Source organism: Abramis brama (assembly GCF_963993115.1).
Source record: "Abramis brama genome assembly, chromosome: 4".
Taxonomy (NCBI): Eukaryota; Metazoa; Chordata; class Actinopteri; order Cypriniformes; family Leuciscidae; genus Abramis; species Abramis brama.
In genome coordinates this window covers 52,482,942-52,510,931 of record NC_139966.1, presented here as the reverse complement: position 1 = coordinate 52,510,931, position 27,990 = coordinate 52,482,942, and the positions used below count along the sequence as shown (strand labels likewise).

At 38.2% G+C, this 27,990-nt stretch overlaps 3 protein-coding genes across 7 annotated transcripts in view; 1 reads left to right on the top strand and 2 right to left on the bottom strand.

Moving 5' to 3' along the window:
- Window positions 1-12,458, bottom strand: part of ptprz1b (protein tyrosine phosphatase receptor type Z1b) — a 35,745-nt gene extending 23,287 nt beyond the window's left edge. For all 3 annotated transcript variants that reach the window (XM_084111874.1, XM_084111873.1, XM_084111875.1), the window contains exons 1-2: window positions 12,234-12,458; window positions 2,944-3,009 (exon numbers count right to left, since the gene is read on the bottom strand). In XM_084111874.1, coding sequence (XP_083968000.1) covers window positions 2,944-3,009; window positions 12,234-12,300 — 133 coding nt within the window. In that variant the 5' untranslated portion in view covers window positions 12,301-12,458. The remainder of the gene's footprint in view (window positions 1-2,943; window positions 3,010-12,233) is intronic.
- A 5,256-nt stretch (window positions 12,459-17,714) lies between these two features.
- Window positions 17,715-19,928, top strand: coa6 (cytochrome c oxidase assembly factor 6). Its single transcript, XM_084111502.1, has 3 exons — window positions 17,715-17,876; window positions 18,067-18,225; window positions 19,649-19,928. Exons 2-3 carry the CDS (start codon window positions 18,082-18,084, stop codon window positions 19,742-19,744), a joined length of 240 nt encoding a protein of 79 aa, XP_083967628.1. The 5' UTR covers window positions 17,715-17,876; window positions 18,067-18,081; the 3' UTR covers window positions 19,745-19,928.
- slc13a4 (solute carrier family 13 member 4) overlaps window positions 19,912-27,990 on the bottom strand; it is a 24,993-nt gene continuing 16,914 nt past the window's right edge. For all 3 annotated transcript variants that reach the window (XM_084111500.1, XM_084111499.1, XM_084111498.1), the window contains 8 exons: window positions 26,900-27,019; window positions 26,710-26,811; window positions 26,247-26,348; window positions 26,013-26,119; window positions 25,655-25,797; window positions 24,778-24,939; window positions 24,512-24,649; window positions 19,912-21,071 (listed from right to left, as the gene is read on the bottom strand). In XM_084111500.1, coding sequence (XP_083967626.1) covers window positions 20,934-21,071; window positions 24,512-24,649; window positions 24,778-24,939; window positions 25,655-25,797; window positions 26,013-26,119; window positions 26,247-26,348; window positions 26,710-26,811; window positions 26,900-27,019 — 1,012 coding nt within the window. In that variant the 3' untranslated portion in view covers window positions 19,912-20,933. The remainder of the gene's footprint in view (window positions 21,072-24,511; window positions 24,650-24,777; window positions 24,940-25,654; window positions 25,798-26,012; window positions 26,120-26,246; window positions 26,349-26,709; window positions 26,812-26,899; window positions 27,020-27,990) is intronic.

Below are 27,990 nucleotides of genomic sequence, written 5' to 3'. Positions count from 1 at the left end.
CAAGCACTGAAAAATGACTCAATTTAATACAGAGGCGGCTTTATGTGCGTGCAATTTGGGTGTGACCACAAAATCTGCGGGAATGAGTAAAATTATGCGCAATACGTGCAATCCCACGCCGAAATTCAAACCCTAACATCAACACTATTCATCTGGAGCAAATGAAAATAGTGAGTGAATGGAGGCGGTCAGAGAGATTAGAGAACGAGAAAGCGCAGCTGGTATTATGAATCTGTTCTGTGGGAAATTAGTATTGAAGCGTTTCAGATATTTCAGCATCAATATGTATATAAATCTGTATTTTTGACAACACTACATTTCACTTATTATTTCCGATGCCTTTTTAAACGACTATAAATGAAAAATGTGTATATTACAAATAAAATTGTATATTAATATATACAGTACATATTCAAATTATGTGTGATGTCACACAGGCAAATATATTTGCATATGACCACCCACTGAGAGCCCACTGGTGTTCAGTCGCTTAACGGTTGACATTTGCCTACTCTGGATATGAGCGTTGTGTCGCATCAAAAGCAAATATAACCCATTATAATGACTGATGCTGTCTACACTGGATACAGTACACAGATGCACTTCAGAAGGATCCCAGTGTCAGGAACAAGTGGATGGTTTAAAAAAATAATGTAGCTTGGGTGTGAGTAACTTGTAGTGTCGTTTCCATGACAACGTGTGTTGCAGCTTGTGTACACCATAAAGCAATGTCTCTTTTGCGATCGATCAGTAATTTAGACGTCAACATTTGCTGTAGGAAAAACATATGTAATTTGTATACATTACGTCCTTCATGCACTTCATGAATAAAACTGAGATCATGAGCTATAATAGCAGAGGTGCTTCTGAGGACGTAGGCGGGAGTCTCGTTTATAACCGCTCTATCCGCAGGTTATCAGAGCATGTAGATTAGAGGAAAAAGCTGCAGCCCCCGCAGCAGATGGAGACGGGAGAGGGACCGATGCCAGAGGCAGGAATCACACGCACCCCTGGGGTTCGGAAAACAGGGTCAACAGGGGACGGGCATGCTACAGTAACCAATGATCATGAGCATATTCAAGAACTGTCCCAAAACTAAGTCGACAGTACTGCCTACATACACAGCTGCATCCTGACTGAAATGGAACCTAATAAGCGACTAATTTGGAACGCTCTACATAAGCACACTATTATATGATATAGTTCAGTATTCGCCTGTTGGTTTCCATCGCAAAGCAGTCCAGGATTTGCTTTTCCCATGATATTTAAAAACATTGAAAGCTAATTCAGCTAATGCTAATGTCATTTTCAAAATAAAAGGTATCTGGTCCATTGCATTTGCCTGAATGTTCCCACAGTAAAGGATGCTAATGTGGATTAGAAGTGAAGAAAAGGTGTTCACGTTTTAAAGCACTCCTGTGAAAATAGACATGGGATATTGCTCATTTAATTGTGTGACCAGATTGCGAGACCTCGATATCTGTTCACATAAATGCACAAATAGTGCATAATGAAAAAAAAAAATAGACATTTCCCACACATCAGGAGGAAATCTGAAGTGTTAGAGAGTCACTGTGTGACTGTCAGCTGAAGTTCCAAGAGTCTATGAAGAAATTAGCATTCAAGCTTGACAACTTTTGTTTGAGGAGAGAGGGTTTTACGTGAAACAATTAGAGTTAAACAGAGAAATGTGTATCGTTCCATTTCTTCACAGGTTTGTGCTGGGCCTCACAATCAAGCGTGTTCTTTCACATGTTAATTCATTTAGTTTCGACTCAGTGAACACACACACACACACACACACACACACACACACTCACACACACAGTCAGTATCCTACTCTACTTCAGTCATTCAAACAATATTTGTTCAATGTGACTCAGTTTTGGCCCTTATGGAAGCTTGTTTCCACCACTGAATAAAAAATAAAAAAGATAATTTTGACTTTTTATCTCACAATTCTGACTTTTTTTTTTTCACAGAAGTGCTTGATATAAACTCAAAATTGTTAGTTATAAAGTCAGAATTGCGTGATATAAAGTAGTAATTGCATGATATAAAGTCACAATTGTGCATTATAAAGTCAGAATTGCGTGATATGAAGTCACACTTGCCAGTTATAAAGTCAGAATTGTGATATAAGCTCGCAATTGTATGTTATAACGTCAGGATTGTGTAATATGAAGTCGCACTTGCCAGTTATAAAGTCAGAATTACATGATATAAACTCGCAATTGTGTGTTATAACGCCAGAATTGCGTGATATAGTCGCAATTGCGTGTTATAACGTCAGAATTGTGTGATATAAAGTTGCAATTGTGTGTTATAAATTCAGAATTGCATGATATAAACTTGTAATTCAGACCTTTTTTGGACTTTGTAACTCGCAATTGAGAGTTTATATCTCACAATTCTGTGAAAAGAAGTCAGAATTGCGAGATATAAACTCGCAATTGCAGGTTACAAAGTCCAATTTTAATTCTAAGTTTATATCTCACAATTCTGACTTTATAACTCATATAATTATGAGATTATTCACAATTACCGGAAACAAGCATCCATAGTTTTCCTACCATTTTTAAAGCGGCCTCCGGCTCGATTTAAAAGCCACAAGTCAAGGGCCTCACACAATCCTGAATGTCACCTACTCCTTCTTTAAAGACTTTAGTATCTTAAAGTGTCTAAGACTTTCAGCTAATCTCCTGCACAGGCGGGTCAGTGGCAGTGTGTGCTGGTACCTCTCATTCAGAAGGTCGACTCACTGCCGTCTTTCTAATGGAGAGCGGACATTGATCCGTCATTATTCACTTCCATCTACTGCTACCTTATCCCTATCTCTCGCTCAAAGGAGAAAAGGTTTTTAAGGCTTTAAGCCAGTGGCATGCCACACTGAAGTCTGGTAAAAAGCACACAATAAGGGCATTTGTTTCGTTGTCTACCTACCTGTGTAAGACCAGTCAACGTCCTCGGTGAGTTTGCGCTGCCCTCTTAGGTACGGCGTGGCCAGATCTGGAATGGGAAAGATGAGGAGAGTTGGAGTCAATGCACCAGTAATTCAGAGGAGCACAAATGCATGAGGCGTAAAGCCTGTGTCCTGTACACTTACAGTCTTTAATTTCATAGAAACCACAAAAATAAAACAACAATCTTTGGAATCAACAGTGTTGTATTATACAAGTGCAAACAATTTTTTAGTTTTTTGGGGTTTCGCCAATGCAAAAGTTGCCACAATGAGGCTAGGTTGTATGATGTGGATGCTAGGGTGTTGCTAAGGTGTTATAAGTGGTGTATATAATGCATTGCTATATAGTGTATTGCTTAGTAATTTATTTTTATTTTTAGGGGTGTTGTGGATGTTTGCCAAGGTGCTGCTATGTAGTTACTAAGGTGTTCTAAGTGGCATATACCTGTATAGTGCATTGCTATGTGGTTGTTAGGGGGTTGCTATGTTGCTGCTAAGGTGTTCTAAATGGTATATATTGCATTGCTATGTGGTTGTTAGGGGGTTGCTATGTTGCTGCTAAGGTGTTCTAAATGGTATATATTGCATTGCTATGTGGTTGTTAGGGGGTTGCTATGTTGCTGCTAAGGTGTTCTAAATGGTATATATTGCATTGCTATGTGGTTGTTAGGGGGTTGCTATGTTGCTGCTAAGGTGTTCTAAATGGTATATGTTGCATTGCTATGTGGTTGTTAGGGGGTTGCTATGTTGCTGCTAAGGTGTTCTAAATGGTATATATTGCATTGCTATGTGGTTGTTAAGGGGTTGCTATGTTGCTGCTAAGGTGTTCTAAATGGTATATGTTGCATTGCTATGTGGTTGTTAGGGGGTTGCTATGTTGCTGCTAAGGTGTTCTAAATGGTATATGTTGCATTGCTATGTGGTTGTTAGGGGGTTGCTATGTTGCTGCTAAGGTGTTCTAAATGGTATATATTGCATTGCTATGTGGTTGTTAGGGGGTTGCTATGTTGCTGCTAAGGTGTTCTAAATGGTATATATTGCATTGCTATGTGGTTGCAAGTGTGTTCTGGGCAGTTGTTAGGGTATTACAGTAGGTTATGCTTTTAAAATGAGGTCATCAGACTCAAGCGGCCCTTCCTATTTCACCCTCTTTCATTACTCTTCTCCAGTGACTGTGGTGTGAATATCTCTAAATGAAAGTGTGATGAGGGAAAGGTCATTATTTTAGACTGAGTGACATTACTGTCTGATGTGTGTGCTATATGGTGTCATATGTATGTGTGTGCTGGAACACATGTGAGGCTGTGAGGACACCTGCCCAGACACATCAAAAGACAAATGTCAGTGTGTACAAGGGAAAGTGGAAATGAAAGGACACATGACCTCATACACACACAGGTGTGTCCAGTTTGTAACCCTAACCTCTAACAATCAACATCTTCAAATACTTTGACAGTACACAAAGGAATAGTTTATCCAAAATTTATATTAAAAAAAGGCTACACTGAACACAAGTCAAGCTTCAGTGTAAACTGTCCTTCCAAGGGATTTGGAGATGATGAAAACTGATGAAGCATGTAAAAGTCAGTTAAAGAGCATTTTAACAGTCGTACCCCCTGACCTGACAGCTCTCACATGTAATACGGCCGGCCCTGCCGCAGCCATCCCTGCCTCCCAGAGCCCATTACTCAGTGAATGGTGACTGAGAACCGTGGCTACAATAGATCCTTTGAAGAGTTTTGCCACAGAACAGGCCATTATTACAAAGAATACTGAGACACAAGTGATGTTCACAAACATAAGTGCCTCTGCTGTCCATATAAAGATATTTCTTAGGAAACAGTATAACTTTTTCAATATATTTTTAGTGAGGTCAAATAAACATAACATAAAAGTTAGATGTGATATACTCCATGCTGTATATATACTGTATACTGTGTGTGTGTTTGTGTGTATGCGTGTATATAAATGTGCGTGTGTATGTATATATACTATGTACTGACTATGTACACACACATTATATATTTGCAAACTTTTATTTACTAATATTTTGATATATATATATATATATTTAAAATAATAATAATCTACACAATTTTTATTTAAAAAATTAAAATAATGATTTTATTATATAAAACAATAATTCTAATATTTATTAATTTATTTTTAATTGTTTATACACGCACACGCACGTACACACAAAGTATGTGTGTGTGTATATGTGTGATATTATACATTTAAAAATATTATCCTATATTATTTGTTATCATATTTTATTATAATACAAATATTTGTTTTGTGCCATTCAAAAATGTAACAGGGTTGAATATTTCAGGGTTGACGATCAGTGTCAAGAGCAAATGTGTAAAAAAATAAAATAAATCACTGTTAGTTAGCAAACATCATTGCACCACACCACATTATTTTGTATAATACATTCAGTATTCTTGTGGTAAAACATGGTAAAACACATTTGTTTAGGACATTTCTTTCTTAAAAATAGGCTTTGTGTTTGACGGTTCTGTGGAGTAAATCCCAGTTGGCAGGGTGATGAAGCTGCGAGTGGAAAAAGCTCTTTTGCTCATATCCCACAAAATCCAGGCCCGTTTCACAGGAACACACTATCATACTCTGAGGAAGAGCAGCAACCTGCGCCTCAATAAAGCCCCGGAGATTCTCTGGCTCGGGTCCATTTCACAGGCACTGAAAGAAAAGCCTAGGGCAAATTAGATTAAAATTGCTCACAGTTTAATGTTAATGAGTCTATCGACAATAAAGCCCTTCGCTGGACCCCTATTAAATTTCACATCCTGCATTCTCACTGCTCTCTCACAGAACAAAATTACAAGAAATGGGGATTTTCTTGGATTTTACAGATACACAAAATGATTAGATATTTAGATATTTTAAAACAAGCAGCAAGTGTGTAATCCTGTGTTCATGTCATCTGATGATAGAGTCACCTTGTGACTTCAACAGTATTTTTATTTACTATGGAAGTCAATGGGGACCAGCAGCCGATTGGTTACCAACATTCCTCAAAATATCTGCTTTTGTGTTCAGCGCAAGAAAGACCGTAAAGCAGGTTTACTTGAGAACAACTTGAGGGTGAGTTAAGGTAAATGATGAGTTCAGTACTCTGAAACTACACAATGTCGTGAGCACACTTTAAGTGCAAAGTTTCACATTCAAGTGCAAAGTTTCTTGAATGAAAACTATCTGGCAAGCAGAAGTTGTTTACTACAGCCTGATTGCAGTCACACGGTCAAAGCCGTCGCACTCGGATGGTGGCTTTGACTGGGAAAGGCTCTCAGTATGCAGACGGTATATCCATGTGCCGAGTACGGCATTGGCAATGGATGGGGGAGGGATCGTAACCATCCTCTGCCCTCTGCAAACCTCTCTAATTCAAATAAATAAGAGGATTAGAAAAATCTCGGGGAAGCCGGCCAGCACGTCATGTTTCTAAATCATGAACAAAACACGGGGCCTTAAATCTGAGTCCCCCTTCCTCGCCGTGTCACTAAATAACTTCCGACGCAGAGTTCCCTCCCCTCGTCTTGATGAAACGCAGCCTGTGAACTGTTTTGTGTCCGTCGCTGCTCTCACATGATGGAGAACACCTGTTTGACATTAAGAGGGTGCACAGGGGAACGAAACTGTTAAAATGGACAGCTAATTGAATTATGACGTGTTTCCAAGGGCATGGATTATATTCGGATCCCTAAGGTCAAGGATTGGGAAACAGCCAGTTGGGAAATAATTAAAGAAAGTTTAAAACTTCACTATAATGGCAGCAACTTTAGGGCTGGAAATATGACATTCTGAAATATAATCCATCTATACTTGCCTAGACAAGAGTTTAACGGGCTAGTTCACCCAAAATGTTTAATTTTGTCATCATTTGCACACTCTGACATCCAAACCTGTATGACTTTGTTTCTTCGGTGGAATACAAAAGAATATTTTTTTTTTTCATACAATGAAAGTCAATGGGGTCCAAAACCTACGGAGCCCCTAAAGGGACATGAGATAAATGAGATGGGAGGAAAAAATATCTTTCAATGCTTTTGTGTTCTCTCGCAAAAGTTTTGCGTCCCCCTGAGAAACTTTGCATTTGCTTCACAAAACTTTTGCGTTCCCCCGAGAAACTCAAAGAACTCAAAAGTTTTGCAAACGAATGCAAAGTTTCTCGGAGGAACGCAAAACATTTGCAAGAGAACGCAAAAAGGTTCAAATAAATGTTTGTTTTTGATGCATTAGAGATACTTCTAAAGAGAGGGAATCCTCGTCTGGGGAAGCGTGTGCAGCAGCCTGTGCCAGCTGTTGCTGCAGGGGTCAGAGGGAAAGTGTCATGTGGTCTGCGTGAGAACGCACTGACTGTAGCTGAAGGTAGTAATGCCAGTGAACAGCTGTGGGTTTATACCTTCCCCGACACCCCGGCCCAGTTCTCATACACGCTGCCCTGCCTCCAAGATTCACAGAAACTCACTAATCCAACTTTTAGCAAATGCCTTTATCACTGCATAGTTCTCTATAAGATAAACTGAGGTCTGATTGTTTTTGAAGGACACCGGAGGGGAAAAAAAAATCAAGGTTGTGCTGCTTTTTTTATTTATTTTTTATACTTTTGTAAACAATTAACCCTCGTACATCCTTGGCCCTGTTGTGAGATTTCCCTGTTGAGCAAGGATGAAAAAATAAACTACTTTTCACCTTGTATAACTAGAAATTATTTTAATCTAAAGAATGCATATTTAGGACAGTTGAGCACTATAAGGGTTTTTTGAATGGTTATTCTGAAAAATAAAAATTTATTACATTTTAAAAGTCGCTTTAGAAGTAATGCATTACTTTACTAGTTACTTGAAAAAGTAATCTGATTACATGACTCGCTTTTCTTGCTGGTTAGCACACCAATTAGTGCACAAGCCCTAAAAATGCAACGAAACTAGAAGAAAAAAAATAGTCAAAACTATTCAACCTCACTAATGCTAAGTCTGTTGGTACGGGTAGTTTTGCACCCAAAAAAACTTTAATTCGGGGTTAGGGATTTATTCATTCAAATCATCTGCACTACTATTACTACTATTGTCCATTTGTAGTGGTGGTAGCAAAACATAAATAACTGCATTTTTCTAGGACATAAATATTGCTGTGGGACAGTATTAACTGTTGTGATCCATAGGTACAACTCAGTAAATCTATTTGACAGCAAATATTATACTATCGCTATAGTGAACAAGCGCTGTGTCTGACAATACATAATATCCATGATGCTTTTCATCTGGACACATCCGAGCAGGAGACGCTCTCCATTCAGCCTGAGGACATGCCAGAGGAAACTCCTTGACAACAGACAGAACCTCCGGTGGCGTTCAGCCATTAGGACTTCCTCCCTATCGGCACAGACAACAGGTCAGACCCAATTTGGAAAGGTAACCAAATACTCCATCTTTCTTTAACCGGGGAAAAGCTTTCCTTCCTCGCCTCACTGTCCGTCCGCTGGACCGAGCCAAAGCCAGAACACTGGCATTTATGAGTTCAGCACGCTGCCGGTGCTTTATTAGAGCTCCAGCTCCGCATCCTGAGGTCAAGAGGAAGACCGCTTTCTTTTTCTTCAGCGTTCAGCCTCATTTTCACGCTTTCTCCAGTTCTATGCCTCCTCTCTAAATATTTACACTATAGATAAGAAGAAAATCTGTAGAACGGCAGTGAGCGTTGACAGAGAATCAAGAAACAGGCTTTAAAAATGAATCTTCTCTCAGAATTTCAACACTGCTTTGGAGGGAAAATAAAGAAAGAAATCTGCTTAAGTTAAGAATGTAGCCTGTGACAGGTGTGACATTTTGCCATAAATCTCATTAATAAATGTTTAAAAAAGCAATCATATCTCAGAAGATGGTCTCATACACTGTAGAATTGTAAATAATTTGTGAAATTTACTCGCAATTTCTAAGTGAAAATTACATTATAAACACACACACACACACATTTTTTTTTAAAAATTCACACGTTCAATTCAATGCGTTTCCTGGCGATTCTTAGAAACTGCTAGAGAGGTTCACAAAAAAATATTTTTTCAGGCTACGTCCATTTTTTTCCCAGTGCCACATGAGACTAGCAGGCAATTAATTTTACATCTAAAGCTCTTTAACTCCACTTCCACATGCACAAACACCAACCTCAGTCGGTGGAAAACGATACTCTGCGATCGTGTAAATATCCAGACGACTTTAATCTAATCATTGGAAAGCAATACGACCACTGGAAAATGCAACGGAAATGAAGTGAAATTAAGACGGCTGGCCGTCTCAGTGCCTGTCCAGATTTATTCTGAATGCGAGGAGATTGTATTTCCCCAACGCTGAATAGCTTTCCTCTGGGGAATGTTTTAGGCCAAAAACAAACAGCTAGCATGTTGTTTTAACGCAGGTTTAAGTGAGATACAGCACTGATACGACAAAGCACTTGAGCTTTAAAAATGTTCTTTCCTAAGCGGTTAGCATCAGGTTCAGCACAAAACATTTCAGGTTGATTAAAATCAATGTGCATTTAATATCTAGCACGCCTCTGTTGATTATGCAAGTCTCCGTTTTTGGGATGACATAACGGTACAAGCAATCTTGCCTCAGGCTGCGTTAGACACAGACGGGCGCTGGAAGTCAACTGGAGCTGCTTCTAGTGTTGACACCCACAGACACAAGCCTGCATTTGCTCTTTGAGTTTAAGGTTGATTCACAGAAGTTGCAGAAATCAGAAGGACACGATTTAACATCACTCCAGCCAATCCCTTCATGTCCCAATAAACAAAACTCAGAGGAGTTGTTTTTTATGCTTAAATAGGGTACAACTGCTGAGTTTTAAATAGGCCATATCATCAATAATTAATGTGGATTTGACATGGATTTATTTATTGATGATAAAGGTTATAGAGAGCAGTCGTTCTCAGCGGGTTTGGCTTCAGGAAATCCACAGGCTTAACAACATGCAAAATGATTAACATGAAAAGGAGCATTAGTTTCTAAATGTCTCCTACATTTTCTAAACGGTTTCATGCTCTAGTCATCACCAGTAATTCATAAAACATATTGTGGTTGGCAAACCATATGTATCTCCATTGTGAGTGAACCTGTGGGTTGTATTTTTATTTTATGCATGTCATTCAACCTGTCCAGCATCTGTCAAATTTGACGAGCTTCTACCAAATGAAAGACAGATTTCTCTAAAATACCATTGGATTGGATGCATAGCCTGTTACATTAACACCAAAAATGTTTTCTGCTTCTTTTAAACACTGATAAGACTATTTATTTTGCAATTCTAGTTATGCATTATTTCATAAGTTGTTGCATTTTACAAGTAAAATTTGGGTTACACTTTATTTTAAGGAGTCCTTTTAAGTATGGAGTAATATTAATGAACTACATGCATTTACTACATAATTAGGGTTAGTTGCTTGTAATTATGCATAAATTTACTGTAATTACTATAGTGCATGTGTGACAGGGACACTATAAAATAAAGTGTTTACAAAATTTGCATACTTTTATGGTTAAAATATGTCCTCCAGTTGAGAACCAATTAATGGAGACAATATCCTGTATTGAAACAGAACCAAAAATCATGTACAAGTGTGTATTGTGCAGGTATTAATATGTCCTCTCTGAACCTTCTTTGGTATCGTGTAACCTTGGAAAAGTTCAGGCTTCTGGTGCCAAATACCACTAAAGCAAAGTCCATGAAGGTCTGAACAGTAGCTTTTTATGAAGCATCTCCAATAACTCTTTATACATATAAAAGAAACGGAGACGGGTTCAACGTATGCAAACTAACAATGAGATATTACAGATCACACATTTTATGATAATGAATGCGAACAAAATCAAATATAAAATGTGATATTAAATATAACAGTTTGTGTTGTCACAAAGTGTGACAATTGATTGGTAATGCCTGTCACTGTCAGATAATGTCTAGTAATGAAATGCCTTTGGATTGTGGGGGTGAATCAATGAAAATCAATCTTTCACTGTCAGTCATTTGATCAAGAGAAACTAAACTGCATTTTTCCGACCAGCGCTATTTTGTTCGGACATGGCAGGGTGACCCTGGTGTGAATCGATCAATCAGATTCTGGCAGAATCTCTCTCTCTCTCTCTCTCCTCTCTCTTCCTGCTGCTGGCATTAATGGTGAATGAGCGTCACTGAGACAAAAGCAGCACAAAACGGGCTTCCCCTGCCATCACATCCAACAACAGGGTGTAACATGCGCCAGCACTCTGCAAATCTCCGACACACACATAAAGTGACAGCACAGCTGCCTGTGTAACTCCTGAACAAGAAATAACTAATGCTTCTCAGCAAAATCAGCAGTTACATCATTTTAGACTGATATAGCAGGACAATTGTGTATTGTGACAGCACTGAGATCAACTCTGAGGAAAAGAGATGAGTGAGTGAGTGAGTGAGTGAGTAAGTGAGTAAGTGAGTGAGTGAGTGAGTGAGTGAGTGAGTGAGTGTGTGTGTGTGTGTGGGCATCAGAGATGCAGATGGCTCAAGACACATGCAGTCAAAAGCACATTGCTTTATATTTCTCCACCATGTCAAATTACATTTAATTCAGCAGGGTGAACAGAGACAGAGAGATTAAAAGACCATCATATTGGTGATCGTGTGCCAAGAGCAACGAGCCAAAGTTTGTCCTGCAGCTGAAAGGTCCTTGAAACTGAACTAAATATTAAGCACAGCATCCATACACAAATCTAATTTAACTGCAAGAAAATAAAATAAAAAACAACTAGGCAATTCACAGCCTGCATAATGAACACACACTTCATATTTAGTAATAAACTCTTACACACTCTGGCATCTTCAAAAATCTGATATTGTATTGTTCTGTACGACAGAAATGAACCATTAAAACCTTGTTATAGCACACACACACACACACACACAACCTAAACATTTGAAATGATTCAAATTAATTCAGCTCATCTAAAACTGATCCATAAACCTTTGATCCGTTCACTCAACAGCACATCGTAATGTTTTCAGAACACAGTTATTGCAATACTTTTTATACTATAGGACTGAAATGACTACTTTCATCAAAAAATAATCCATTAATCAATAATAAATTCATAAATGCGCCAACAACCTGTGGAATTAAATCTCTTGGATACATGCAACTTTACGCATCAATGCATTTATGCCCAAACACACATCTATGAGGACGCATCCATCACTCATGACTGTATTGACTTGTTACCTGTGTGACAGATGAGCCACAGCTGTGCGATGAACAGATGTGATGTGGCTGTGATCAGACGCATCATCTTCAGACTCGAGTTAAATGAAGAGTGAACGCTGGTCTATTGATAACGCAATAACAGCTATTGCAGTGATGTTACACTGGATCCATGTCAGCGTTTCTCGTATCCCGTTCGTCTTTCCCACGCTAGAGCTTCATTCACTGTATGATCATAGCGCGCGAGAGGAGAGACTCTGCGTTCACGCGCCGCCCACAGCCTCGCGCATAATCAATCGAAGGTTTACGGTCCGACTAACTGGACGTGCATGGTCAAGAAACGGTGCTAGTGACACGCAACATTGTATTAAATGTAAAGTTCTCCGACCTTTTATAATACGCAGAGAGCTTTGTGAGATTTGAACATGCAATGTGTGTGTGTGTGTGTGTGTGTGTGTGTGTTTGTTTGTTTGTTTGTTTGTTTGTTTGTTTGTTTATGTATGAGCATGCATTGCATTATAAATTATTAGAAAGGACTTTTATGCTGAAAGCTGCCTGTTGACATATTTGGACTGTTTTGAACAAAAGAAAAGCAAGACGGAATGGGTTATTCATGTTATGCTGTATGCCTACTTTTTAATGTCTGAATATACTGTATTAGGCTACACTTTGAAAGTCAATCAATTTTCTTTTAAAATTAACATTGTTAGGAATTCTTTTTAATTCATTGCACTTTGGTTTAAGTAGATGTTACTATTTTTACAATGTCCCCACAGGCGCTGCATTAACCTCTAATATAACACTGGTAAGAAATACTCCATGCTCCAGTCAAATGTTTTTTATAGAAAACATAATAAATGTGTGCTAACTTGGTGACCAATTCATTGCGTTTTCCAGTGTTCTCAATTTAAAAAAATATTAAAATTAATGCATTCAAGTTAGAGTATACAAATAACTGTACAAGAATGTCCTCAGTGCACCCAATTCAGAATCTAAGGATCAACATACATTTATGATTTACATTTTATATTCAATTCACACAATTGCTCGATCTTATATTGTCTCTGTCACAAAAATGATTGATTCTTGCACTCTGAAAAGCATGTGGTTACATCTTGTGCCTGTTCTAAATCTCACAGAATCACACTGTTTCTGCACTCCCTGTTGTTATCCTTTCTGCTAAATTTGCATAATTTATTCAGGGCACCTACTTCACTTGCTGGACAGCTTTTATAAGGGCGAGCTTGATACAGCTCCTTCAGCATTCAGAGAAGCGCATTGTACACGTCTACACCGCTCAGTTTAGACTCAACAAAACCTGTTGATGGTGTGCTAGAAACACGCTTTCCGTGGGTTCAGTGGTCGAAATATGCACGATGCACCTTTGCAATCATTTCAATTACAAAGAGATTGTTTTCGATTATGTCAACAATCAATGCCGCGTTGTTTTTGACTGGTAAACAGTGCACCTCCTTTATTCTTCAATGCTCTGCCATTCAGGGGTCGTAAGAAAAACAGTGACCCTGATGGAGAACCAGGTCTCATCTTTTCAGAAAAAGGAGCTGCATTGTTAACGTTTGGATGACAATAATACACTGGGAGGTGGACAAAAGCCACCAAAAGAGAGACTGTGTGAAAGAAGGAGAGAGTTAGGGGTCACACTGAGGCAACACGGCACTGGGGATTGTATCGGTCGTAAAAGTGAAGAGGAAGAAGGCGTGTTGAGATTTCAGCCAATCACGACGTCCAGATTAGTTCCACTGACTCGAAACGCCCAGACAACTTTGAATCAACAGCATCTTTAGTTTCTGTCAGATGCGTCTAGAATCCATGATCTGCTTTAGTGAAAGAGGCAGATCGGTTTACAACTGAAGGTGCCGTAAATGGCGTAACAACAACCTCACAGGGTCCTCCCTTCACACATGAGGATTGAATTACTCTAGATAAGCATCTCCGCTGTGAGAGAAAGAGCCGCTCATTCGCATCACGTGACCTTGGGGCTTTTCCTCAGCCTTTGGTTGGGTTTTTGCGTTTCTCTGTGCAGTTGCACTGGCTGGATCAAAACAGATGCTTTGTCCACGGTTGGATGTGGCTCTGATATCAACAATATCGACAACCAGCTGTACTGCTCTAGCTATATTCCTGGCACCCTGCCACGCGCTGCAAATCAATGCAGATCACTACAGGGGGCGTTCGAATGCAAATCCCCCTGGCTTATTTATCTGCGGGGGGTTCAATATCTACATATTATGAACAGACTTCTCAGTTTTGCGTTTTACAACCATAAAAATCACCAAAAAAAAAAATGGCATAGGGCCTACTACTAGATTTAGAATGGAGTTTGCCCATGTACAACTTGTTGCATTTCCAGTTGGTTAGCAGGCTGGGTTTTGTGGTTACTACGACATTTCTAGGTGGTTGCTAAGTGGTTACTAGGGTGTATTTTGTGGTTTCTGAATATTGCTAGGTGGTTACCAGGGTGGTTGCTAGGTGGTTACTAGGGTGCTTTGTGGTTACTAGGTTGTATTTGTGTTTGCGAAGGCATTACTTGGTGGTTATCAGGGTGTTTTTGTGGTTGCTAGGGCGTTTATAAGTGGTTACTAGGGTGCTTTGTGGTTGCTGTGTGTTTACTAGGGTGCTTTGGTGGTTGCTAAGGCGTTGCTATGTGGTCACTAGGGTGCTTTGTGGTTGCTGTGTGTTTACTGAAATGCTTTAGTGGTTGCTAAGGCATCACAAGCTGACTACCAGGATGCTGGTTGCTAGAGTGTTGCTATGTGGTCACCAGGGTGCTTTGTGGTTGCTGTGTGTTTACTTTAGTGGTTGTTAAGGCATCACAAGCTGGCTACCAGGATGCATTAGTAGGTTGCTAGGGTGTTGCTATGTGTCACCAGGGTGCTTTGTGGTTGCTTTGTCATTACTAAGGTGTTTTGACCGATGCTATGGCACTATTAAATGGTTGCCAGGGTGCTTTTTAGGGAGTTGCTAGGTGGATCCTAGGGTGTATTGGTGATTGATATGCATTACTAAGCGATTACTATAGGTTGCTGTGTGTTCACTGGGGTGTTTTGGTGGTTGCTAAGGTATTTCTAAGTGGTTACTAGGTGATTGCTAGGGTGTTGTGGTCTATGGGATTTTTCACAAGTTTCAACATCCACAAGAACATTATGCAAGAATCATAAAGTCTGATTGCTTAGAAAGGAATAGCACTTTTCTCCACTTTTCTCCAATAAGATGAATGGTATGTGCACTTTTTCCAACCAATGCACAAACATAAAACCAGTAAACACTGGACAAATAGCACCATTCCTGCTCTCTATATACACTAGTGATTCCCGTGAAGGTTTATTCTCCAGGAACAGTGTGTTGATGAGCATCCCTGGGGTGTGATGAAAGCCATTCGTAAAGCTCACACCATCCCTCCACAACACAACATGGCATTGAAATAAGTCTCTGAAATGTGACATCAGGGCTCCTTGAGTCCAAAAGAGAGAGAGGGGCCCAAAGGAAGAGCGCTGGGGTCTTTTCATCTGAACACAGACCACTGTCTCTCTGTCCCCCTCAGAGAGATGAAAAATCACACACGCACACATGCTGAAAAGAGGACAGCGGTGTGTGACTTCTAATCGCACAAGAAAAGAAACACACACACACAAAAAAGCTCCAACATCAGTTGAATTACTCATAATCCCTTTGCCTTCGGAATCCAGAGAACAGTGCTTTAGGTGAAGGTAAAAATGGAAATCAATAAAGACAACAAGCAGTGTATATTTTTAATGTTTTTTCTATATAATTATATTGGCTTGACTATCAAATCTCAAAACCACTCAGAACTTCCAAAGTATTAAACTACATACTTTTAACCTTCAAACTGTTCCATGTAAACATTTGAAGTTTGTGTTTTGGTTTTAGTCTGCTTTGGAGCACAGATAATGCACAGATGCACTTGTGTTAATGGATTTGATGTGCTTTTTCTTTTTGGCATGCCAGTGGCGTGAAGGATTAATCTGTTATTAATGAATGTTTTGACATGTAATACAGTAAGTAATGAGATCTACTGCTGTGATCTTCGCGAGCTGCAGCGTTTTTCAAAGCGAGCTGCAAGTCATTTATCATGCTTTTACGCTGTCCTGACTTGGGTCTTTATGGAATGCTAATTAGACGATTTGGTTCGCCGGTCCCCATGGTGTGCTTATTAAACTATTAAAACACTGCAGATTACTGAAATCACTTTGATCGCTAATAGGTGCTGAAACTCAGAAGCATGACAGCAACTTATGCCACATCTCAGTTCCTTAGCAACTGAGAGAGAAAACAGACGGGGAAGAAATCAAACAGCCCAGCGCTGACCCATAATCACACACGACTGACAATCGAGAACACAGACCGAGATGAAAGAATCAGCACTTCAAAGTTAACAAAAAGTGGAACACAAAAGTGTTCAGGTTGGGAGGAAACACAAAAAACATGACTGTCCTTGTAAAAAAATAAAAAAATACAAAAGCCCATTTCTGACACAAAAGAAGAAAAAAAAGCTATGGTAAATCTTCATTTATTATATTAAATTGAAATTATGAGACAAAAGGTTGAAGTTATGAGATAAAAAGTGAGATACTGGTCTGGTTTCACAGACAGGGCTTAGATTAAGCCAGGGTTAGTTCAATTAGATATTTAAGTAGCTTTAATAAACGTGCCTTAGAAAAAAAAAACATTACTGGTGTGCATCTTGAGACAAAACAATGGCTCTGACATATTTTAAGACATATCAATGCAGGTTGCTTTCAGTTAAAACAGCTCAAACATGCATTTTAGTCTGGGACTAGATTTAGACTTGTCATAATTATGATTTTTTGAAAGCATGATTTATTTTCTTATGTGGTTGAAATGGGCTTTCACACAAATCAGATCAGATCACATTTCATTTTCATCTTTCTAAATGGGATCTCAAGGTCTGTTGTTGGTAAGTAATTATGGAGGGGGAAAAACCTTTTCAATCGTTCAGAGTTTATCTTTGGCCTCAAATGTTTGTGCTCTTCTTTCTCTTTAACATTCAGTGCTGAACAATGGACACTCTCTGTCACTACAAAGGAGCTCACTTTCAATAGCATTCCCACACACAATTAATTCCTGTTTGTTAATGGCCACGATGAGTCACTGGGATCAGGAGCACGAGGACTTCAAAACATGAGGAGAAACTTCTGAATAAAGGTTTTTATTTCTTAGTGCTGACTTATGACAGATCGAATCAAAAACATGAAAAACTGAAAAACTTCAGAAGATTTTGGCAAAATTTTATTTGACATAGTTTCTGTCTCAAACCCTTGAGTTTGAACTGCTGCAAAACATATTGTGGCATCACTTTCTGGAGCAAGGGCCAACATTACAGATATCAATGGGCAAATGTACTGTATGATAAGAGGAAATGCGTTTATACATTAGAAGTGAGACTAAAATGTTTTAAGTGCACCATCTAGCTGTCACTGACCGAACTACATTTTACGCAATGGCTTGAGTCATCAGAAGGCGACATGTTTAGTGTTGTTGAGTCGCATTACTTCCTCAACGCGTCCTTGGGACTCTCTGCACTTAAGATATATGACTGAATAACACTTTTATTAGGTTAATATACTAATTACAGAAAGCTTTTGAAGTGATGAATCGTATTTGGTAAGCGGTTAATTTTTCTTTACCGAACTGGACTGTCAGCCACAATTATCTCTCATTTGTGTTCTCTGGTTAAACATACTGTCTGTATGACAGTTCACTGATGGTTAAACATGTCCTTATGTTAATGACATTTGTTTGCAACGTTTATATTGAACAATACGAGTGTTAAAAGTTGTTGACAAACCTGCAGAATGACTGAGGAGAGATGAGCGCTCCTAACGCCAGTGAACGCAAGGCCTGCTGGAGCGCGAGAGATGAGCTCTGGAAGTGTCTAGATGTCCACAAAGACAGCTCATCTGCCTGTGAGAAACACCAGCAGGAGTTTGAAGACAAGTGTCCTGCCCAGTGGGTCTGTCCATAGTACTGATTCAATAGTTCTGAGTGCAGAAACATACAAATCTCTATGACACCTGCGTTTAATTTGAATTTATTTGCAGCAGCTGTCACGAATATTTGGTTGTTGTTTTTTTAATGAAACTAAAACATTTGATTTTTACATTGCCTTTATATTTACACGTGTTAGGCTATTGCATTGTTATAGCATACAACATTAAGTACATTAATATTTCCCTCTCAATGTAGCCACGCTTGTGAAAAAGAAGTAGGCCTACACATAGCATACCTTTTCGCAAACAATATACTTGATTATATTCTTTATTGCAAACGTATAAATTTAATAGTTTTGAAGTAGATAGTTTGCCCAAAAATGAAAATTCTGGAATTAATTACTCACCTTCATTCCAAACCCGTTAGATTTTCGTTCATCTTCAGAACACGAAGATCTTTTTAATGAAATCTGAGATTTCGGTCCCTCTGTTGACGCTTCAAAAAGTTCATAAAGAGATCGTAAAACTAACGTTAATCCATATGAATTTAGCGGTTTAGTCCAAATTTTCTGAAGAGACTCGATTGCTTTATATGATGAAAAGATTTAATTTAGGCTTTTATTCACATATAAACATTGATCAGCAAACATAAACCGAAGCTCAAACGAACCTGCTTGATGCATGAACAAACCTCATTGGTTCTTGCTGAAGCTCAAACGTGCTTCGTAACAGGAGAATGAACCTCATTGGTTCTTGCACAACATGTTTGAGCTTCTGTTTACCACAACTGATGTGTGCATTGATGAATGTTTATATGTGAATAAAAGCCTAAATTCAATCTGTTCATCATATAAAGCAATCGAGTCTCTTCAGAAAATTTGGACTAAACCGCTTAATATGGATTCGTTTTATGATCTCTTTATGAAGTTTCTGATGTGTCAAAGTGGTAGTTGCGTAGACTGTCAATGGAGAGACAGAAAGCTCTCAGATTTCATCAAAAAGATCTTCATTTGTTTTCCGAAGATGAACGAGTCTTACGGGTTTGGAACGACACGAGGGTGAGTAATTAATGACAGTACATCTGTCAACAATTCTAATTATGAAGTTAAAGTTAAAATATATTAACTTTAAATGTAATATCAAATGACACACTGGTTAAAATTATAATCAAGTACATGTGCTTTAGAATGTTAGTCAACACATTAAAGTAAGTGTACTTTAAAACATGACAAAAAGTATTAAAACAATGATTTAAAGTAAAACTTTTCAAGTATTTAAGTGTCTTAAGAAACACTTATGAAAATATACTGTAAGTACACTTAAGTGACCTTTTATTTAATTAATATTAGTACAATTAAGCACACTTCTTTTTCACAAGGGCAATAGTGTCTTCTGTTGAATTTCACAATGCATGTACATGAACTGATTGTTGTAATTCAACGGCAGGTGAAGTATTTCGTCAAACGGAGGGACTTCTTGAAGTACAAGGAGAAAATACAAAATGAGGGCTATGAACCAACTGAAGGAGCATCAAAATTATAGCCAGCAATGCTGTGCATCGGAGGGATTGATAACACTGGACTCTGACAATGGCGGTGATGCACTCAAAGTTTTCCTAGCCTATATAAAACATTGTGTTTTTGTCTTATTTATCTCAATGAGTCTGTGCTGTATGGAGCTTCAATGTAATGCCTGAAATGCAAAATAAATAAATGAACCAAAAATACAGTGTTTTATTATGTTTCAGAGATCACAGAACATATTACAACGATTTGCTGGTGACTAGGCCAACAATGGGTGGCCGACAATAACAAAATGTTTGTTTCCTGTATGTACAACGATTAAAGGGATAGTTCACCCAAAAATGAAAATTATTTCATCATATACTCACCCTCAAGTTGGTCCAAACCTGTATGAATTTCTGTGTTCTGCTGAACACAAAAGATATTTTTAAGAATGTTGGTAAGCTGACAGTTGCTGATCCCCATTGACTTCCATAGAAAAAAATACTATGGAAGTCAATGGGGACCAGAAGCTGTTTGTTCTTCAAAATATCTTTTAGTTTCAACATAAGAAAGAAACTCGTACAGGTTTAGAACAGCTTGAGGGTGAGTAAATGATGACAGAATTTTCATTTTTGGGTGAACTATCCCTTTAATGGCCACCTTCAAAAAGCACAAAGATTTATTGAATAACAAAGGATATGAAAAAATCTTCTGTAACCTGACCACATAAGCTATGTAACATTTTGGCAAGAGCATTTTAGATACTATGTTTGATTTCAGCAGCGACTTCAACTGCAAACAGGCCTGATGCAGAATCTCCCTCAAACCTCTCAAGTAAATAATGCAAATGTAACACGACATTTGTTAGACATCAGAAGATAAAGCATACAGACATGTTACATTCAGTGGGCACACACAAGCATTGCTGATTGTGTTTTGTAGGCACATGAACTTGTGCATTCAGCTGTAAAGATGTTAATCTACGCCTAATACTTTAAGGCAATATTGATATAGAAGTGTAAGAATAGTTTCCCCTGTTTGTGTCGTTCATTCAGTCACAGTGAGCAGCTCTGCATCCTCCGACGGAGGTGTCACGGATACTCTCTTACTCCACGGACGGGGGGAAAAATAAGGCCTTAATCACATTTATATGCCTCCTTCAGTGTATATCCAGTGTCCTCAGTCCCTACGTGTCAAACACTCACGCCTGTGCCGCCCACCTCCGGCTACAAGCTGCCCGTGACGTTACGCATCACCGCCCAGGTGGGGAACTCGCTCAGATGGAAGAGAGGCTCTCCCCACGTCATTATGGCCAACATGACCACAAAAACTCCAATCAGATTCACTCCGAACCCGGCCTTGACCTGCGAATCACAAGGAGAAAACAACTTTTGTCAGTATATGAGCTTCCACTAGGGGAACATGCCCATTGTCCCATTTATTTATGCAAAAACAAATAGTCAATAATACAGTTAATACTGTAAATGAGTCGTTTGTTGTCCCTCCCACACTGAACTGATTTATATGTCCATAGTATTAGTAAGTGGTGTTATAAGAGTCTTTCTACGAAATAGTTGCTGTTTGTGTTCTCAGTGGCCAAAAGTATTGCCCGGCTTAGGAAAGCTGATATCATCCTTTATTCAAATATTATTAGATGATTTTGTGAGCAAATTGCATAGTTGTGCTTGCAGTTAACTGTTTTATCTGTGATAACTAGGGGTGGGCGATATGACCTAAAATTAATATCACGGTATTTTTCATCTTTTGAACGGTGACGGTATAATATCACGGTATAACTTTTTTTTTTCACCAATAAAGAAATTTTCATTGATTTACTCCTTGATATTTATTCCTTTTATAAGCAGTTATATATTACTGTATTCTAAATATAATTAGCCTATGTTTTATCCACAACTTTAAATGCTTTAATTTAGGCTATTTTGTAACAGCGCCACAGTTTAGCGCACCACGTAGAACACTCGGGAACCGCACCTGTGGCTGGCTGCACTGCTGCTTCGTGCTCAGTAAGGAATATAGGTAGTAATCTCTATGTGTCTGTCTGTCCGTTTGCATTTTGATTATTTCGAGAACCGTTCATCCAATCGACTTCACAAGGGAGTGCAGTGTCGCATTTGGTGCAATATAGACAGACACGCGAGACGCGACACGTTCAGAATTAATAGTAAACTACAGAACAGCGCGAGCGGGAAGCGGCGCACCTCACGCGAGCAGGGCGGCTATATTCTCCAAGAAGGGACACTGCAATAGTGATATAAAACGCACACAGTCTGTTAATTAAGCAATACTTTTAAGGTAGTCTAATATTTTTCTGACTAACAAATTACTGACACAGTAAAGGGTAGATTTAAATAAAGAAAAACGAAATTTAAATAAAGAAAAACGAAATTTAAATAAAGAAAAAAACGAAATTTAAATACAGAAAAAATGAAATTTAAATAAAGAAAAACGAAATTTAAATAAAGAAAAACTAAATTTAAATAGGCCTAAAGAAAAACTAAATTTAAATAAAGAAAAAACGAAATTTAAATAAAGAAAAACGAAATTTAAATAAAGAAAAAAACGAAATTTAAATACAGAAAAAATGAAATTTAAATAAAGAAAAACGGAATTTAAATAAAGAAAAACGAAATTTAAATAAAGAAAAAACAAAATTTAAATAAAGAAAAACGAAATTTAAATAAAGAAAAAACGAAATTAAGTTTGCCTAAATTAAAAACGAGATTAATTTAGATTGATAATAACGGGTAAAAAGTCTAATACATTTTGTTTATTCTATTTTCCACAATGTCAAAGCAACAGCAGCAATACAAGCTCAGGCATGCACTTCGGTTCATACAAACTCCGCTGTTCTGCGCTCTAGCCAGAGAACACTCTTGTTGCAGGAACACTCAGGCGTCGGTTCTATTTCTAGCATGCACGCGTTTTCCGCGTGGCTCGAGCCGCGCCTGAGACGCGTGTCTCACGCAGGCAGTGTGCAAACTCCAACCTTTTAACATGGGAGCCGAAATAAAAACAGACACCCAACGCAGCTGAGACTCTCACGCCAGCAGCCAGTGTGTCGCCGGCCTTATTCAAGCGCGAATGAGAACCGTTTCGCGGGGGATCCCAGGTGTCAATAAAACAAAAACAAAAATGTTTTTTCGTTGTTGTTTTATAAATGCTCTGACAATTGTTTAATAAATGTTCAATCAAAATGCAAAACATCGCGTCTTTTTTTTATTTTTATTTTTTTTTGTCGACTAATCGTTGTGCAGGACAGGACTTTGGTCGACTAAGCATTTCTTTGGTTGACTACAGCCCTAATGTAAATGCAGCCGTTCAAGGAACATCATTGATTTATTACGGTATTGACGGTATTAGAAAATCCATGTCGTGGCGCAATGTCACACCGGTGATGACTATGACACCGGTGTACCGCCCACCCCTAGTGATAACGCAAAGAAACATGCTGTAATTTAAGTAAGGGTTAATGCCCGACGAGGTGTCCATTGTCAGGTATTAATGGACGACGGCGAGGCGTGAACCGTCCGACGCGCAGCGGAGTAATGGACTTTCGGAGACCGAAAGTCCATTAATACCTGACAATGGACACCTCGAAGGGCATTAACCCGCTTATACCATGGTCACTTGCCAAATAACACATTTTTTAAAACATTAGTTTATATTTTAATTAGTTTTACAATCGAAATCTAAAGTTTTTACAAACAATAACTTGGTTTCCCTGGTTACGCCTGACGGTTTATTTAGCAACCGGAGATATTTATAGTCCGCCCGATTTATAGTCCGTATAGATACTTTGACTGCCTGTTGCTATGGTTACTCACAGCTGATGTAGCCAGCACATTTATTTATTAATTTCGAACGGTAAACAATCAGTTTCACCAGAACTCCTTTACTAGGTGTCCGCTATCACTTTTTAATGGACACCCTGCAGCCAATCAGAATCGAGTATTCACCCAGACCATGGTATAAAGAAATGATGAACACATGCAACAACAAAAAGACAAGAGAGAACCAACGAAATATTAATCACTGACTATGAAGCCAGTAGCTGTAGTTGTTTAATTTTTATGTAATATAATATAAATTATTCATGTATATATTTTAGTTAAAATAATGTGCTATTAAAAATAATTGTAATCAAATATTTTCCCTTTTTAGCTGATGCTGATGCTTTTAAAATGGAAACTTTTTCAAAACACCACCAAAAATTATTTTTTTAATTAATTATTAATATTATTTTTAAATTTCCTTTCATCATGAATAATGCATTTATATAAGTAACAGAATACGTAAAATAATAGTATTAATTAAAATAATGTTTTATTAAAAAGAATTTAAATGAAAATATTTTCCCCCTTTTAAAGTGAACTCCCACAAGTCCAAAAAACTTTTTTAAAGCTATCGTCTCCTCTTTTTTATCCCTTTTCTTTCTTATTCAGTTTTGCTATATTGGACCATCTTAAAATGTCATGTTAAAGTTGCAATCCCTGTTTACCATCAGCCCTGTTATTTTTCTGAAGCCATAATTTTATCCTAAAATATATTGAAATGTTAAATAACTTTGCTTCAGATGGCACAATTCAACTTATCAACACTTAACACAGTATTTGTCTGCCAGATTGTTTAAAATCATACGGAAAACGGCACCTGTTTCACCGAATGGCCCTCAGTTTGTGGGCACTTATGAAAAACAAATGATTAGTGGCCTTTCGACATTGCGTTCCTGGCACAGCTGTGAGACGTGACAGAGGTGATATAACAGCATAATGTTGTTTCATACCATGTCGCTGATCTGCACGTGTCCATAACTGAACACAATGGCGTTCGGCGGGTTTCCAACAGGCAGCATGACGCCGAAGGACACGCACATGGTGGCAGGGATGAGTGTGTGTAGAGGGTTGATCTGCAGCGTCTCTGACTGTGAGGGGACAGGAGACACAGGGTCGTTCATTAGGGTCATTCGAGACAGAACACCACTGTGAAACAATACGCTTTCATGCAGATTGATTTGTTTGTGTGAGACTAGTCTTTCAGGCGTGTTCTGACCAAGGCGGAGAGGATGGGCAGAAACACTGTGAGAGTGGCGGGGTTGCTGGCGAACTCAGTGACGGCGGACACCAGTAGACACGCCAGCAGCGTGACGGCCCAGGGAGGAAGACCACTCATTGGCTCCAGCTGCCGACCAATCCACATGGAGAGCCCAGACACCTGCCCGAGAGAAGTCACATGGTTCATTTACAAGTTAATGTATAAGGCATGTTTGTGTCTAGAAAAGATTCTGTCTGTTGTCACAAAGCACTTCTCTAACAAAATAGTGTAATGTGTAAAATTATGATTTAATACATTATTCTTAATTTTTAGGTGTGATTTTAAGGGAAATGCAACTTCTTAGTATTTTTACTCTTAGGAGACACTTTTATCCAAATCAACATGGAATCTTAAATATAAAAATAATAATAAAAAAATTATATAATATATTATTGATTAAAATATATTAATATAAGATTATTTGGACTTATTTGACAATTTTATCCAGTGCAACTATGTTAGTTAATCTTGCAAATAAATGTTTTACACTAATTTAACGTAATGTAATAAAAAAAATATATATATTTTTTGGGTCATATTACACTGTAATATTAAAAACAAAATAACATAAATAATGTAATATTAAAGTACATTTAAAAAAAAAATTGTGTTTCATTAAGGAATACAGTAATAAAACAGACAGTGATGTAAAATTTAATTATAAAAATACTGATGATAATAATTAAATAATAATTATCTAATATAAAATTAACATTGCATTGTCACATTCTTTCATAATTGTACTTTTATTATTTATATTTATCATATTCTTTTTTGCATTACAGTATAGAAACTCAGAAAGTCCCCTGAAATACAACCTTTCAGACACGCTCACCTTGCATCCGGCAGCCAGTGCATATCCTCCTCCAACCAGAATAACAATTTCCCACGGCATCAGTCTCTGGAAGTCTTTCCATGTGATCATCGGGGCCAGAGGGTCCTTTTCCTCCTCATCGTCATCATCATCATCATCATCATCTGCACAGATAACAGAGACAAGAGCAGTTACCAAACCCGGCCAACAGGGTGCGCCGTCGAGAACATTCACCTTTGCTCTGATGTCCTCAACCTGAATGAACTGGTTGTACAACTAGACCCTGGTGGTGTGTATTACAGCATCAGCCTGCTGAGCGAGTACTCGCGGCTACATTGAAGTGTGGAGCGGTCCTGCTGAGGGCAGCGTGGGATCTGACCTTTGCTCTCGCTGGAGAATGCAGATGGCCAAGGCTTTCGAGCAGGGATGAGGAAGAGGAGGAAGCCGAGCAACACTGACACCGTGGCATCAGTCCTGTAGCCCTTCCTGCGAAATACATGACGTTTAGTGAATCTAGAGGCTTTATTTAGCATCAAAGCAATGGCTCTTCTAGAAAAAGAAATGGAAATAAATTTCTTGACTGTGTAAGGGTTAACAGAAGATGTCCTCATACTTCTCAAAAAGTGATGTCCAGCCGGGGACAAATCCTGGCTCCCTGGTGAACCAAAGGACGGTCATCAGAACAAAAAAGATGCCTGTCACGACTTCAGGATAGCTGTGCATCAGGAGAAAAAACTGTTTATTAGTCACAACATCCAAATCAAGTCTTTTGAAATCAGAAGATCTTCAAAAGTTTAGATGATCTATCTATCTATCTATCTATCTATCTATCTATCTATCTATCTATCTATCTATCTATCTATCTATCTATCTATCCATCTATCCATCTATCCATCTATCCATCCATCCATCCATCCATCCATCCATCCGTCTATCTGTCTGTCTAGGATTTACTTTTAAACCATTTTCACTCAGAAATTGCTAGTAAATTTGACAAATAATTACAACAAAATGGCAAATAATTTAGTATTTTCTTGTAAAACACTCTTACGAAAAAATATTTTTTTACAATATACCTAATGGGGCCGAGTTTCTGGTACTCCTCATAAATGCGTTTCTCGGAGAGGATTTCTCGCCTGGTTTTGCGTTTCTTGCTGAGAGAGCAAGTCTCTCTGAAACTGTGAAGAGATAACAGCTTCTGAGTTCAGCAAGTTTCACGAAATAATTTCAAAATAATAATAAAACAAGTCTCTCTTTTATTCTTACTTGCATCCCAGAAATAAAAAGTGCAGCCAGATCCAGGTGAGTATCAGCATGATCAAAGCGATCGGCAAACTGAAGATGAACCAGGTGCCGAAGTTGATGACTTTTGCTTCTGGGTAACGACTGAAAAAGACATTTTATAACAAAGATTAGTGTTGCAAACACATTATATCTTTACTTTTTTTTTTTTTTTTTTACGTAAAGTGTGCGTGCTGCCTTAAATTTTAAGTTTAAGCTGTCTAAGTGACAACTTGAATATTTGAGTTATCAAACTCTAACGCACAATTTTAAGTTGTGATAGCTAATTGCAACAAACTTGTTTTATAGTGTTGATATAATTAAAATGATAATTGAATGCGTTATATAATCACTACATACATCTAATGTAAGTCTTATTGAGACCAGAGTGTACATTTTTCCAAGGAACATTCCCCTGCGTTTGGGGGTCAAATGTCTTCATTCCAATGTGGAAGAAAGGGACAAGGTTCTGTTTACACAGCATTTGGGATCCTCAAGAAGATACTGAGAGCCAATCAATGAGGTGCAAGATTTTTAGCCGCCCCACTTTAGGCCAATTAGCACTTTACATTGATTATTTCTGACAAAATGTCAAGTCAGCAATAACAATTCTCCAGTGAACGCAGATTATATCAGAACTTGTGATAGTTACTATCAATATGGCAATTTGCTTGAAAAGAGCGTCAATACAAACCCCACTGACCCGCTGAAGGCCCTCTTTTCACTGTCATTTACAGTAGAGGCCAAAAGTGATGTCCAGCCTAGGAAAATTGACATCTTTACCCTTTATTCAAATATTTTTTTAAATGTGTTAAAGGGTTAGTTCACCCAAAAATGAAAATTCTGTCAGTAATTACTCACCCTCATGTTGTTCCAACCCCGTAAGACCTTCGTTCATCTTCGGAACACAAATTAAGATATTTTTGATTAAATCTGAGAGCTGGATCACTCCTCCATAGGCTTCTAAAGACGTTATAACTTGCTGGCCCAGAAAATGCATTAAAGACATCGTTAATATAGTCCAAGTGACTACAGTGGCTCAATCTTAAGTTTATAAAGCGACGAGAATACTTTTT